Source organism: Cucurbita pepo, chromosome LG19 (genome assembly GCF_002806865.2).
Source record: "Cucurbita pepo subsp. pepo cultivar mu-cu-16 chromosome LG19, ASM280686v2, whole genome shotgun sequence".
NCBI classification, from domain to species: Eukaryota; Viridiplantae; Streptophyta; class Magnoliopsida; order Cucurbitales; family Cucurbitaceae; genus Cucurbita; species Cucurbita pepo.
The window spans coordinates 1,662,393-1,676,609 of NC_036656.1; the positions used below are offsets into that span (position 1 = coordinate 1,662,393).

Genomic DNA, 14,217 nt, shown 5'->3' on the forward strand with positions numbered 1-14,217 from the left:
GCTCATTCAGGAATGTCATGATACCTTATGGGTCGGACACCCTGGGTGGCAAAGAACATATGCCCTAATCAAAAAGGGGTACTTCTGGTCGAATATGCGGGACGGCATTANTAATATAACACATGCGGAAGAAATTTGGATCTTAGGCACTCTAAGTACATCAATTATAGTAAATTAGCTGGCATGTTCAAAAGCATTAAAACTCAATGAGTTTGAATACTAATCTTTTGTAGTTCAAATTCCTTTTTCTTCACGAACCGGTTTCGAACCACCACTAGTGTCTTCCCTACTATTCTTCGGCCTTATAATGGGATTTAGTATATGTAAAGAGAGAGTTTTGAGAGATTTTCTCAAAGTTTTTTAAACAAACTTTCCATGTACTTTGTCACTCTATTTATAGAGTCATATTTTCATGTCCATATAAATGTGAGATTACCAAATTTTGACACTCAATATTCCACTCAAATTTGTGGGATTATGTGGCAAACATGCAAGTTTAGCTAAACCATATATTGACACTCAGTATTCCACTAACTCAAACATGGATTGTAACACGAAGTAAAGTCAACATTTTGACTTTTTTTTATTTTAATTCAACAATTAATTTAAATAATTAATTTCAAAACAAAATAATATTAAATGATTAATTAAACAATTAATATATAACATTAAATCAAATGCCAATCCTAATCCATTCCGGCACATATTGATTATGAATCCCTATTCATAATTAAAATATTTAAATCTTATTTAAATATCTCCAATTCTCTCTTTTTGTTTAATTCATAATTAAAACAAAATGCGGTTAAATATATCATATATATTTAGCGTGTATTCCCTAATTTGAATTTGAACACTTCGAACTCACTCGTCACACTGTTCTAAGGTTTAGTCCGATATGAGCTAGCAGAGGGACCTAATGGACTTACAGATCATGGGCTCCAACGATCCAAGATTAACCGGCTAGACTCATTAACCTTGTTAACCAACATTCGTTAACTACTAGGACACTCCACTATAGCCTAGTAGTTGCACTCCCCTCACTATAGATATATTTCTGTCTATTTGATATAACCATGATTAGTAAGTCGATCCTTCACAGGTTGTTTGTAACTAGAGCTGGGTCAATTTACCGTTTTACCCCTAAAGTTACTTCTTGTTCCTTAAGTCCCACTTATCCTCTAATGAACAATTGGTTTGTGGTCCAATCACCAAACCGAATCCCTCTCGGGCCAGTGAGAGGGTGGGGCCCCTTGTTCAAGACTTGGAGTCAGTACTTAAGGGAACAACCTCTCTACTATCCCTAAAAGCGGGTAGGAGTCAATTTCATCTTGCACCCCACGTCCCCAACCATTCAACTAGTCTTACCCCTGAAATGGGAGGCCTATTGAGTCAGCAAACTCAAGCCACTCTCACCCATGCAAATCTAAGGATAATTCCGAATAAACAGGAGTTCATGGTTAGCTCAGGATTAAGATCGAGTTACCTAGGTCATCGAATGAAAAGAAAATCAGTCTCATCAGTAAACGATATTATAAAGTGAGAGTGATTTTCTTCATGGTCCAATCTTATGCACTACTCATTGCATAGGACGCCCCCACTCACATGTTTTCACATGTACAATTTAGTGATCAGATTGTTTATGTCATATACAAAAGTGGGCTGCATCCATAGTGTCCCCAAGATAAGGTACTCAACCTTATCCCTATACTATAGATCATTTTGACTATATACTTGAACTTGATCCACTCTTATGTCTCTACATAGTTCAAGTAATCATACTATAGTCAGAGTGTTCTTAGTTTATTGGATTTAGATTAATAATCCTAAAATTCACTTTATTCAATAACAATCTTTACTGAATAAACATGAATAATAACTTTATTGAAAATAGAATATGTTTTGTTTACAAACTATGAGTTTTAGGACATAATACCCAACAGAGAAAGCCAAAGTCTCGGGACTCTTGGAACCTCTACCTGTGCCAACAAGGCCTTGGGAAAGTGTGTCTCTGGACTTCATAACACACCTCCCAAAAGTCGGGGAATATGACATCATCTTGGTTATCGTAGACCGGTTCTCGAAATATGCGACGTTCGTCCCCACTCCCAAATTATGCTCGGTTGAACTAATAGCCCAAATATTTTTCAAACACGTTGTAAAGTTATGGGGTATTCCGTTGAGCATCATCAGTGATAGGGATGGTAGATTCATTGGCACATTCTGGACCGAATTATTCACCTTCTTGGGAACGACTTTAAACATCTCCTCGAGCTATCATCCTCAAATCGTTGGATAGACAGAACGGTTCAACTGCTTGCTCGAAGAATACTTACGTCACTTCGTTGACGCTCGCCAGAAGAACTGGATACAACTACTAGATGTCGCCCAATTTTGTTTCAATCGTCAAACAAGCTCGTCTACGGGGAAAAGCCCCTTCGAAATTGTAAATGGACAACAACCGGCCTTGCCCCATATTATTGATCATCCTTATGCAGGGAAAAACCCTCAAGCTCAAAACTTCACAAGAGAATGGAAGCAGACAATAGATATAATTCGGTCATATTTAGAGAAAGCTTCCAAGCATATGAAGAAGTGGGCGGACAAGAAGCGTCACCCCCTCCAATTCCGAGCAGGAGATCAAATCCTCATCAAGTTGAGACCAGAAACGATCAGATTTCGCAGCCGAAAGGACCAGAGACTAGTTCGAAATATGAAGGCCCGGTTGAAGTCCTTAAAAAGATCGGGGCTACCTCCTACAGAGTTGCGCTACCCACATTGATGAAAATCCAACCAGTAATTCATGTGAGCAACTTGATGCCCTATCACCCTGACCCAGACGACGACCAGCGAAATGTAATCACGAGACTGAGCATCGATCTAAAACAAAGAGACAGCAATGAAATAGAGAAGATCCTAGCCGACAGGGTTAGGAAGATAGGAAGACCTGTACAGACGATTCGCGAATTCCTTGTCAAATGGAAGAATCTCCCTAAGGAGGAAACCAGCTGGGAACGCACCGAAGATCTGGACTCCGCCACCACCCACATCGCCAGGTTTGAAAGTAGTCAGTTGACAGGGACGTCAACCAATTAGGTGGGGGAGTATGTCACGGTCATTTTCGTCCAAGGCATGTTGCCTATGGCCGCATGCCCATGAGAAGCCAAACCCTTTATGTCTTTTCATATTCTAGTATTTTACTTTTGTATTTCTAGGAAGTATGACGTTTCAGAAATATCATGTCTAGGCCTGTCAGACATGAAATGCCTCAGAATGTACTATAGGGATACGACTAGTTGTCAACTCCTCCCTACGAAACGATATAAACTATGAGCCGTTGTTATTTCTCTCTTGTTTGTGAGTCGTTATTTCTCTCTTGTTTGCTTATATAACGTCTCTTTCAAAAATCTCTCTCTGCCTTCGTTTCCTAAAACCCTCTCTTAAAACTGAGGTCAGAGGTTCGAGCATACGTCGCTTGGCCGTAGGCGACTCAAGAACGAATTGGCTTAGCTCACTTGTCGTTGGAAAGTGAGTATCGCACAATCGCAAGTCCGTTGCCATCAAAAGTGCGATTGTGACACTGCACACGCGCCCCAATTGCTCTCAATTTATCATACCTCAGCCATACAACTTCTGGCGATCTCGTGCTCGGCATGCCGTCGAACTCCTCATCCATTTCGTCCATTTCGACGGTGTCAGCCATCGATAGCTTCGAATCAAAATGCGGAGAAGCCCCCGTGACCAAAATTTGTAGTTCCACGCGCTGGTGACGAACGCGTAGAATGAAACTGTCGGAATGATGAGATCAGGAAACTAGATTAGAATCACTAGAAGTGCGTGGACGAGATTCGTGGAAGTCAGATTCTGCCACGATCGGGTGTCGTCGACCCATTTCACGGCGGCGATCATCATGGTGGCTACGTTGATGATTGTGTACCAATTTGCTTGAACTTTCTGCATGCTAAAGCCGTGCGATTCGACGTCGAGCATGAATAGAATGATCTCTCACTGGAGTGGTAGCTCCGATCTCGAGAGATGGCCGACAACCATCTCCACCGCCGCGATCCGGAGCTGTTCCTTTTAATATAACAAAAATTATATATGTATGGATTGAACATATATTTATAATTAGTTGAATCTATTATTAGATTTAAATTTATTAAACTAATTATTTGTATTGTTTTGCTTTCGGCTTCCCCAAAAGGGCTCATACCAATGGAGTTAGCATTCCTCACTTATAAACCCATGATCATTCCCTAAATTAGTCGATGTGGGACGTCCATCATCCAACAACATTTCTATAATTATGATCAAGAATTTGTTTGTTTGAATGATTATAGATTGATTTGTTTTGTCTATGAATTTTTAATATCTTTTATCTAACATTGTATTAAATGATTCCAAATGATAGATAAATAAAAACAATTTAAAATTTTTAATTTTTTTTAACAATCCCGAACAAAAAAAACGTAGGGTTTAATTGGGTTTGGTTACTAATTCAACCCCGAATTCATTCTGAGGTTGATATAATTCCCTCAATCCGATCTGAACATGTACATTCTTATTGTAAACGGGACCCGACTCGGCCCATGTACACCTTAATCTAAATGGAGAATCTATTCAATGTCGGGAGGTAGAGTGGACATCTTTATTTATATAAAGGGTAGCTTACAAAACATCTCTCCAATCCAAGCTCTTGAAAACCAACGTGAATGGCGTCTATAACCATCCATTCCTCCTCCACCGTCGTCCCCAGCCACCCTACTCCCACCGGCGCATTCTCCGTCTCCGAGTGCGACCAATACAGGGCATGGACTCACCTCCCCAGCGTCTACCGTCTACAAATCCCCGGCAGCCGAGGTCGTCGCCGTCGAGTCCTTAAAAACCTCCCTCAGCCAAATCCTCGTCCCTTTCTACCCTCTTGCCGGGCGTCTCCACTGGCTCCCTGGCGGCCGCCTCGAGCTTGACTGCTGCGCTGCTGGAGCCCTATTCATCGAAGCTTCCACTGACGCCAAGCTGGAAGATTACGGCGACTTTGCACCGTCGGATGCTGTAAGAGAACTCGTCCCGTCCGTGGATTACAATTCTCCGATCGAAGAGCTGCCGTTGCTTCTATTTCAGGTGACGAGATTCAGCTGCGGTGGGGTTGTAATTGGCGTAGCTAATTGTCATACGGTGGTGGATGGCGCCTCCGCCGTCACGTTCATTAACTCGTGGGCGAGCATGGCGCGTGGAGAGAAGACGGTGGAGACTATTTTGCAGCCGTTGCATGATCGGAAATTTCTGCTGCCGGAGAAGCCGCTTCGTCCGCCGCGGTTCGACCATGTTGAATTTACTAAACCACCCCCAGTTATCCTTGGCACCTCCAACCCTGAGGTAAGGTTTTTTAGTCAATGGATTATGACCACACGGTTTTTACCATTTTAGTTAAATTCACGGTTNATATATATATATATAGATATAGATATAGATATAAAAAGACGACGAATGTGAATCTAGGTGAGGTCGAGGACGGAGAGTATGATTTTCGTCTACAGCTCTGTTTTGTTAATGAAGAGAAATTTCTTTTCACTCCTCACCCAAACGAAGTTTTCTCACCTCGTTTAGGTGGGTCCTCGTGAAGCCTCAATTTTATGGGTTAAACGGACATATGAGATCATACATTGGTATTTCTTAATAGGAGGAGGCAAAGCATGAAACCACATCGGCATTGCTCAAACTTACTAAAGAACAAATTGAAAAGCTGAAAAAGAGAGCAAATTCAAACCTAACGAATCAAACCATGGACGTGACCGATGAAGTACAACCACGACCGTACTCTCGATTTGAGGCTATTACCGGACACATATGGGTTTGTGCATGCAAGGCTCGCAATACAGGCGAGAGTCGACAGCCGACGGTGATTCGTATCCCTATTGACGTAAGAAGACGGATGAAGCCACCCATCCCAGAAAACTTCTCAGGGAACTCATCTTTCGTCGTCTCAACGCCGGAGTGCGAGTTTGGCGAATTGATGTCTCAACCATTAAGCTATGCTGCAGGAAAGATAAGAGAAGGAACATGGAAGATGACAAGCGAATATGCGCAATCAGTGGTAGACTATCTAGCAGGGCAAGATGACTTTAACCGGTTGAGAACATCATTCCACTCCAAGGTTCCAGTCCAGGCTTCGTTCTGGGGCAACCCTAATCTTTCAATAGGGAGTTGGATGTCGTTTCCGTTTTATGAGGCAGATTTTGGCTGGGGACGACCGAGTTACTTCGCGCCAGCAACGTTAAACACCGATGGAAAGTCCTACATAATGGTGGGGCCATCAGATGATGGGTCGCTCATAGTAGCGATACGGTTGCAAACACGGCATATGGATGATTTCAAGAAGTATTTCTACGAAGATATATAAAAATTCGAGTAACACTGAAATCATTACTGTTGAGTAATCTCTATGTTTCCGTTTTTTCTTGCATGTTGTTCATGGTTGTCACTATAGTTTGTTATAAAGCCCAGCTATGTTCTTCTTTCTATGTAATATTTTGTTCGGTTTTGGTTTGTCATATTGATGATATTTAATCTTTCATTTCAGTTTATCATATGCATTATATTTGACCCGTTGCTTATATGGATTGAAGTGTTGAAAGGAAGAAGATGATGAGCGAACTCGGAAGCCGTGAAGAACAAATGATCCGGGTTACAAAAACCACCGCACCTAAATGATGGGGAATATTCTCTCTTTATAATCATTTACATAATCAAATAGATTACAAATGAAATGGAAAGAACAGTAAATGGATACATGATATTAGCCTATGATCAAGGGTCAAATATGATACATATAGTAAACCGTAATGGAAGACTAATTATTCTCGACAGCACACGTTATCTTATTTGAATTGGACTATGATTAGAATTAGACCTAACATGTATCACGTTGTTATTTTAAAACGGTTCAACAATGTAACAACCCCACAATTTCTTTTAAATTAAGACACATATAGTTCCTATCATGAGCGAAAAATTATTCAAAACGTTCTTCGTAATCTTCATTATAACCACAATATCATCCATTTAAACCTTTATTATAATCTCGTTTTAAATCCTACCGATACATAATTCTCACAAAACGTTACACTAATATAATTATATATCTAATTTTGAATTTATTTTAAATGTAATAAAATGAAAATGGTTAAAAATAATTATGAGATAATGTAAGTTAATTTTAATTTTAAAGTTATAATAGATTAAGAATATATAAGATTTATGAGTTAAAATTGATTTAAAAAAAAAGGAAAAAATAGCTGTCAAACATAAAACATGTAAAGAAGAGCCACTTGGAAGAAAGGTGAGCTTGTCTAGTACAAGTGTGTTACACGAAGACACTACTTGTCGGGTTCTTTTTTATTTATTTTTAAAAATTTTAAAATAAAAAAATATATTTAAAATATATATATATATATATATATATGAAAATAAAAAAAAAATAAAAAATAAATGAATGGCTGTTACGTTTCCTTTTATGGGGCATTCGATCATGGCCGACCATAAATAGGAAATAATTGATTTGATGGGATTTTCTGTGCTTTTCCATTACCCACATATTCTTTTTTTTTTATTACAAAATTAATATTTATAATTTTAAATCTTCAAATTAATTTTTTTTTTATTTATCAAAGTTTTCTCAAAATATAATTATAAATATGTTAAATTAATAAAAATATATATATATTTTTTTTTAATAATAGTAGAAGGTTAAAAAAAAATCCTAACAATATCCTTTAAATTTGGTCCGTTAATTATAGGCCACTTCAGTTCGACACCTGCCATTGATATCAGTGTGCTTTATAGCTAACAAACATTGTCGGCTTTATGTTACCTATTGTTCGTCAGCCTTACGAGGTTTTCACATCTTTGTCTTTGTAAGGAAGATTTAGTTTCGTGGTGATCTCACCAAAATTTTTTTGTTTCAATTTCGAATTCTGGGCACGAATAGTATCTAAAAAAAACTAAATATTTAAGTTTCGATTGTTGAAAAAGGTCAAAGATAATGTATATATCCTCAAACAATTCTAATTTGAATTTCGGGATTAATTCATCTAAGCTGAAACATCTCCCGATTGGGTCTCAACTATTGGTAAAATCTAACGAGGTAAGATCTCATAATCGATACTCATGTACTTTCGTATAAAGTTAAAAAGTAAAAAATAAATTAAAAAATTACCAAAATATCCTCTTTCCTTATGTACTTTCCGTCCACAGCCTACATTAATCGGTCCGATAAACACGGAAGCCTTTTAAAGAAGTTGACACCCGAAGACGGCAACCGGACTCGAAAAATTGGGTGCCGAAGGTAATAAAACCCGCACGCCACCGCCACCATCCTCAACGGCACAACATACAGGACCACCGCCACTGCAAAGCATATTGCTGTGAAAATCCCGGTGGCGCGTGGATCTTGCCATGTCACCAATGCTTGCACGCGTTCGGCTTGAGTAGCCAAATCCCCCAATAAGTGTTGCACATGCGCCCCAATTGCTCTCAACTTATCATACCTCATCCGTACAACTTCCGACGACCTCGTGCTCGGCATGCCGTCGAACTCCTCATCCAGTTCGAATATGTATATACCTGCCACGTGTACTGCTCGTTCCATTTCGGGTCAAAACTGTTGCAAACCGTCCGGGTTCGGACCCACTTCGATCCGTACTTGGCTACACAGTACGCGTCGGTGGAGCCTTTTCCAGCCGCCGTCGACTTCATCGGGACCAAATTCTTACACCCAATCACACCGATCTCGATCAAACCCACCGACGGCTTCCACAGCTGCCTTGCTGTCGGGCGGTAGTCACTGCTCACGTGCGCCGCCTCATCCATCACGTGATACCCACCGTCAAAACATAACCTCAGATGAATCCTTCCCTTGTACGACGATTCCTTCTCTTCCACCAGACCAGCAAGCGTGCACCACCGCGCTGTCACTATCCGATCATCCACGCGCCGCTCGATTTCGGTGAGTGGGATTCTAACGACCCCCACGGCAGCCGGATATTTGGAGCTACGGCGACTCTCGAGGGTGAAGACCAAGTGGTCGGTCATCGGCTCGGCGGCGACAAAGAGTAAATCCTCGTTCCACGACGGAGCTCCGTTTTGAGTCACGGCGGATCTGGTTACCGAAACTTGGAAACCCAGTTGGGCTCTGACTTGAAACGAAGCTTCTTTCACGGCGGTGATCGGAACGACGTCTTGGGCTTCGATCACGGTGGCGCGTAGATACCAAAGCTTCGGCGATTGGTAAATTTTTGCTCTAGAGTTGAACTTCCCAGCGGCGTCTGTCTTCACCGCCTCGTTAAACGCGTCATCCGCTTGCGTACCAATCCACGTGGCCAACATTAAATACCCGCCAAAAGCGACGTCGTTTCTTTCCGTTTCTAATCTGTACCATTGTGGGGCCAGGGGAATGTCGGGTTGGTCCCGCAGGAGAATATCTGACACCTCGAAACACAAGCCACCTAAGAAATTGCCTTTGTCCACGTCGGATGGTGATGATACGACACCGTTTTTTGTGTCCCAGACAGAAACTTCCATGATGGAGGCGGAATCTGCTGCTTTGCGGCTAAATGCAAAAGTCTGATCCCACTCGAACACGTGGCTCTTTTTGGCTGGCTCTGATGTGATGCGTTCACCGAATGCTTCGATTTTAACGATCGGACGGTTGCTAGTGGCAAGTGCGCGTGCTTTTACTACTCGCACAAAGAGGTAGTACATCTTCTCAACGAGATCGAATGTGGACCGTTCGATTGTTTGACTTTCTTCTGACTCCAGTGTGTAACTTGATACTGCCGCCGGTCTTTTGATTGGCTTTGGCGCAAACGCCGGTGGTATCGTTTGAATTTGATCGACTCCCGGTGACTTTACCGGCGGTGGTGGGTGGGATTCAAACGGCGGCGTTTTAACAGCAGGAGCTGCAGTTTCTACCGGAGTAGTACTCTCAACGGCCGGAGTTTCTGCTGCCGAAGCTGCACTACCATCACCGGCCGGAGTTTCAGCTGTCAAAGCTGCAGTACCATCACCGGCCGGAGTTTCAGCTGCCAAAGCTGCAGTACCATCACCGGCCGGAGTTTCAGCTGCCAAAGCTGCAGTACCATCACCGGCCGGAGTTTCGGCTACCGAAGCTGCAGTACCATCACTGGCCGGAGTTTCAGCTACCGAAGCTGCAATGCCGTCACCGGCCGGAGTTTCTGCTGCGGAAGCTTCTCTGCCATTAATGGCCGGAATTTCTGCTGCCGAAGCTTCTCTGCCATTACTGGTCGGACTTTCGCCGATGGGTTCGCCGCCGTCTGTTTAAAATATGAACAAAAAATTGAATTCACAGTAATTAAAGATTTAATATGAAATTAAAAAATAAAATTTAAAATTTAATGTTCAAATTCACTTTGATGTTTCAAAGCAGGGGATTGGTTTTGCTCTGCCTCTGATCTTATTGCCGGTAGTGAGTCCTCGACAGAATTAACAGCGCCGCCTTCCTCAACCGGCGGCGGCGGAGGAGAAGGCGGCGGCGCAATCCCATCTGAGTAATAAATTCTCAAACCAATCTCTCCTTGAACCCAACTAAAGAGGCTTTTTTTCTCCAAATGAAAATAAATCAAAGCTTCCTCCCCTTTCTTCACAAATTGCATGGAACTCAGCCTAATCCTCCCCATAAAGTTGCTCCGAAGCGTCGGTCCGTAGCTCCGATCATGGATCACATCAAGCTCCAAAACATCCCCAAACACGCTCGACGGCGGGCCGACATTGAATTCAAGAACCTCATTCCATGTCGGGTTCAAGTCCCGGACCGCGGTCGCTGTTCGCTTCCGCTGGCCATAGTAGCTGACCACCGCGTAAGGACTCGAGGTTCCATGTTTGTCTTTGGGCAAGAGACTGCGAGCATCCACGACTTCGACGATCAACTTCCTCAGATGGCCGGCGGCCATGTGAATTACAGAGAGAGATGTCTCCGGTGGAAGAAAAAGGGGTAAAGATGAAGTATGGAGATGATAGGATGATTGTCTTAGTCTTTAAATTTGTGTTGTGCTTAACCTCTTGGCCAAGCAGCTTTATTCAGACACTTTTCTTTTATGCTTTACTTAATGTGAAGGAGAATTGGAGTTTTCTAACGACCCCTTAACCTCTCGTGTGACAAATTAGAATCATAAATTGTCGTGTTTAATGAGCTACCCGTTTCTCGTGTCGCAGCTATCATGATGATTGAAATGACAAAGTATTGAGTTAAGACACTGAACACGACTCGTTACAAATTGAGATGATATAAATGTAACTACTGAAATGACCGTGTACGATCTTTTGGTATGATAAGTAGGTTGATACGTAGACTGAGAACAATAGAATAAACCGAAATATAGAGTGTACGTTTCGCCAAGTGACTATCACGTAACATTTAAGTTGAATCCTAAACCCTAAATATCGGTTGGAGTATACAAATTATTCTGTTAATACAACAGGGTGTTTGTTAGTAAGACAAGAATCTAACTTTCGGGTGCAATTACATTAAAATTCAGTGTCGTGTCACTTTAAACCAACTTTGAGTACGACATGCAAAGTATGACCGGTAAGTACTCGAACAGCATGTTGCCAAATGGTTCATAAAAACAAACTAAGCATTACTTAATGAACAAGTTGAAGAAACGTTACTCGAATCGGGAGCTCGATTTTATGTTTCGTTTCAAATTTGAGTAAGACAAGCGTGCTTGGTCGGAGGGTCGGAAGGTTAAAAAGGGAAATATACGTAAAGAAAACAAAGCAAATGGTTGAAAGCAAGTTTGAAAAGAAATAGAAGAAGAATTATGTAATAGTGAAAGATGAGTCAAAAAGGAGTGCCTTTTGTTCATAAATAGCTTACTTTAGTGTCACACCCACTATTTAATATTGTGTGACAAAGATGTCAGCCACACCACTACCCAAAATCTAACTTTGGCAAACTTCTATAAATCTAAACCTTTTTCTATATATATATATAGATGTATATGTATATGTATATATATATATATAGATGTATATGTATATGTATATGTATATGTATATGTATATGTATATGTATGTATATGTGTATGTATATGTATATGTATGTATAAGTGTATGTATATGTATATGTGTACGCATATGTGTATGTACGTGTATGTATATGTATATGTATATGTATATGTATATGTATATGTATGTATATGTGTATGTATATGTATATGTATATGTGTATGTATATGTATATGTATGTATATGTATATGTATATGTATATGTATATATATATGTATATGTATGTATATGTGTATGTATATGTATATGTATATGTGTATGTATATGTATATGTATGTATATGTATATGTATATGTATATGTATGTATATATGTATGTATATGTATATGTCTATGTATATGTGTATGTATATGTGTATGTGTATGTATATGTGTATGTACATGTATGTATATGTATATGTATGTGTATGTATATGTATATGTATATGTATGTATATCTATATATATGTATGTATATGTATATGTATGTATATGTATATGTATATGTATGTATATGTATATGTATGTGTATGTATATCTATATGTATGTATATATATATATGTATATGTATGTATAGATGTAGATATAATTTGATGAGTATAAATATTAACTTTAGTCTTTATTGTCAAATATTTATAACGTAAATTTAAATAGAGGGGTTCTTCTAATTCGATAATTTGATTAATACGAGTTGAGTTGAATATTTGGAAAACTGAAAAATCCAGATCGGTTGGTGGGTTGATAATTTTTTTGGTCAACCCACAACTTAATTCATGTATACCCCCTAAATATATTTTAAAAATCAAACAATTTAGTTAGTAGATACTCTTAAGAACTCGGATGAATGGATGTTTAGGATGTCTTGATGAGGTGATCGACACATGGGTCAGTTCCCAACGGATGTGTTTGAGTAAGCCAAGATGGCTGACGTGTGTTGAGGCATAAGACGACATTAGGATGCATAGATCGTGTTATTGGGAACTGAGATGACAATGAGACACAACGTGATTGTGTCGCACACGATTGAACATGCACGCACGAACAACATGTGGGTGAACAAGCTTGGATTTTGACGAAACCATAAAGTTGAACAAAAAATATGAATTGGCCTTGAGTCTCTCTTAAGGCTTTGTCATGAGGGTGTCAAGATCACAACCGTGCACAATTGAAGAAGTACAATTGTGACATTTGCTCAATTCTTTGTATTCTCTGTTGTTGTACATACATGATCATCAATAATAAAACCTTTAGCCAATATTTCTGGTGCGTTGTTTCTCTCCTGTTCTTTGTGTTCATCTTGATTGAGTGTGTGCATTGTTGAGCGATCCTAACAATTGGTATTAAAGCTAATAACTAGTATCGATACTAACAGTTTCCACACCCTTATAAACAATTATTCGTTCTCCTCTGCAACCGATGTGAGATCTCACAATCCACTCCACTTGAGGACCCAACGTCTTCACTTGACACACCGTTCGATGCCTGGCTCTAATACCATTTGTAACAGCCCAAGCTCACCACTAGCAGATATTGTCCTCTTTAGACTGATGATAATGATGTGGAATCCCCTTGTGCTGTGCTGCACAGGTTGAGGTACAAAAACTTCTTGTCAAGCCCCAAAAATATATCGCTCCTAACTTGAGATTGCACAAAGGAATTGAGCCCGAAGATCACCCTCAACTCCGTAGGCGTGTTCGAGGTGGGGAGCTTTTATGATTGTTGCTTCAATTTTTTTCCCTTCATGTTCTTCAATTTCAAAGATAATTTGCGACTTTTCGAATCAAATGTGGAATCAGTAACAGGGAAATGTCTACTGTCTATCACGTATGATATTTTCTTTGAACTTTCTTGTTTGTTCATATCAAATTTTGATTACCATTAGTAAAGGTGTTTGTGGAATGTTACGAAATAGGGAATTATTAGTGAGGAGATTCTCAAATTACGAAATAGGGAAGATTCTCCCTTTTATATATATATAAAAAAATAAAGCAATAAATAATATATATATATATATATATATATGGGCTCAAAGTTGGGCTACACGTATCTGTTGGGCTGATATAATCCCAATGGGCCGTAAATTAAGGGTAATTGGGCTATAAAAATCACTTTAATATAAAAATCATGGCCCCAATCAAATTAGGGCTGGCAGT

General features: G+C 39.9%; 2 protein-coding genes and 1 pseudogene across 2 annotated transcripts; 2 read left to right on the forward strand and 1 right to left on the reverse strand.

The window, feature by feature from the left end:
* Nucleotides 1-2,532: 2,532 nt before the first annotated feature.
* On the forward strand, nucleotides 2,533-3,096 carry LOC111781615. The gene has a single exon (XM_023662305.1). The coding sequence runs from the start codon at nucleotides 2,533-2,535 to the stop codon at nucleotides 3,094-3,096; it is 564 nt and encodes a 187-aa protein (XP_023518073.1).
* A 1,551-nt stretch (nucleotides 3,097-4,647) lies between these two features.
* LOC111781237 lies at nucleotides 4,648-6,584 on the forward strand (annotated as a pseudogene).
* A 1,963-nt stretch (nucleotides 6,585-8,547) lies between these two features.
* Nucleotides 8,548-10,967, reverse strand: LOC111781616 (protein QUIRKY-like). The gene is made up of 2 exons (XM_023662306.1): nucleotides 10,427-10,967; nucleotides 8,548-10,331 (listed from the first exon to the last, which is right to left on the reverse strand). The coding sequence occupies exons 1-2, from the start codon at nucleotides 10,965-10,967 to the stop codon at nucleotides 8,548-8,550; spliced, it is 2,325 nt and encodes a 774-aa protein (XP_023518074.1).
* Nucleotides 10,968-14,217: the final 3,250 nt, after the last annotated feature.

What these genes read in the sequence shown, in the direction of transcription:
- LOC111781615 (XM_023662305.1), top strand. Translation starts at nt 2,533, where the DNA reads ATGGAAGCAGACAATAGATATAATTCGGTCATATTTAGAGAAAGCTTC.
- LOC111781616 (XM_023662306.1), bottom strand. Translation starts at nt 10,967, where the DNA reads ATGGCCGCCGGCCATCTGAGGAAGTTGATCGTCGAAGTCGTGGATGCT. An exon ending in CCCTGCTTTGAAACATCAAA is followed by an intron (nt 10,332 to 10,426) that starts GTGAATTTGAAC and finishes TATTTTAAACAG; the next exon opens with ACGGCGGCGAACCCATCGGC.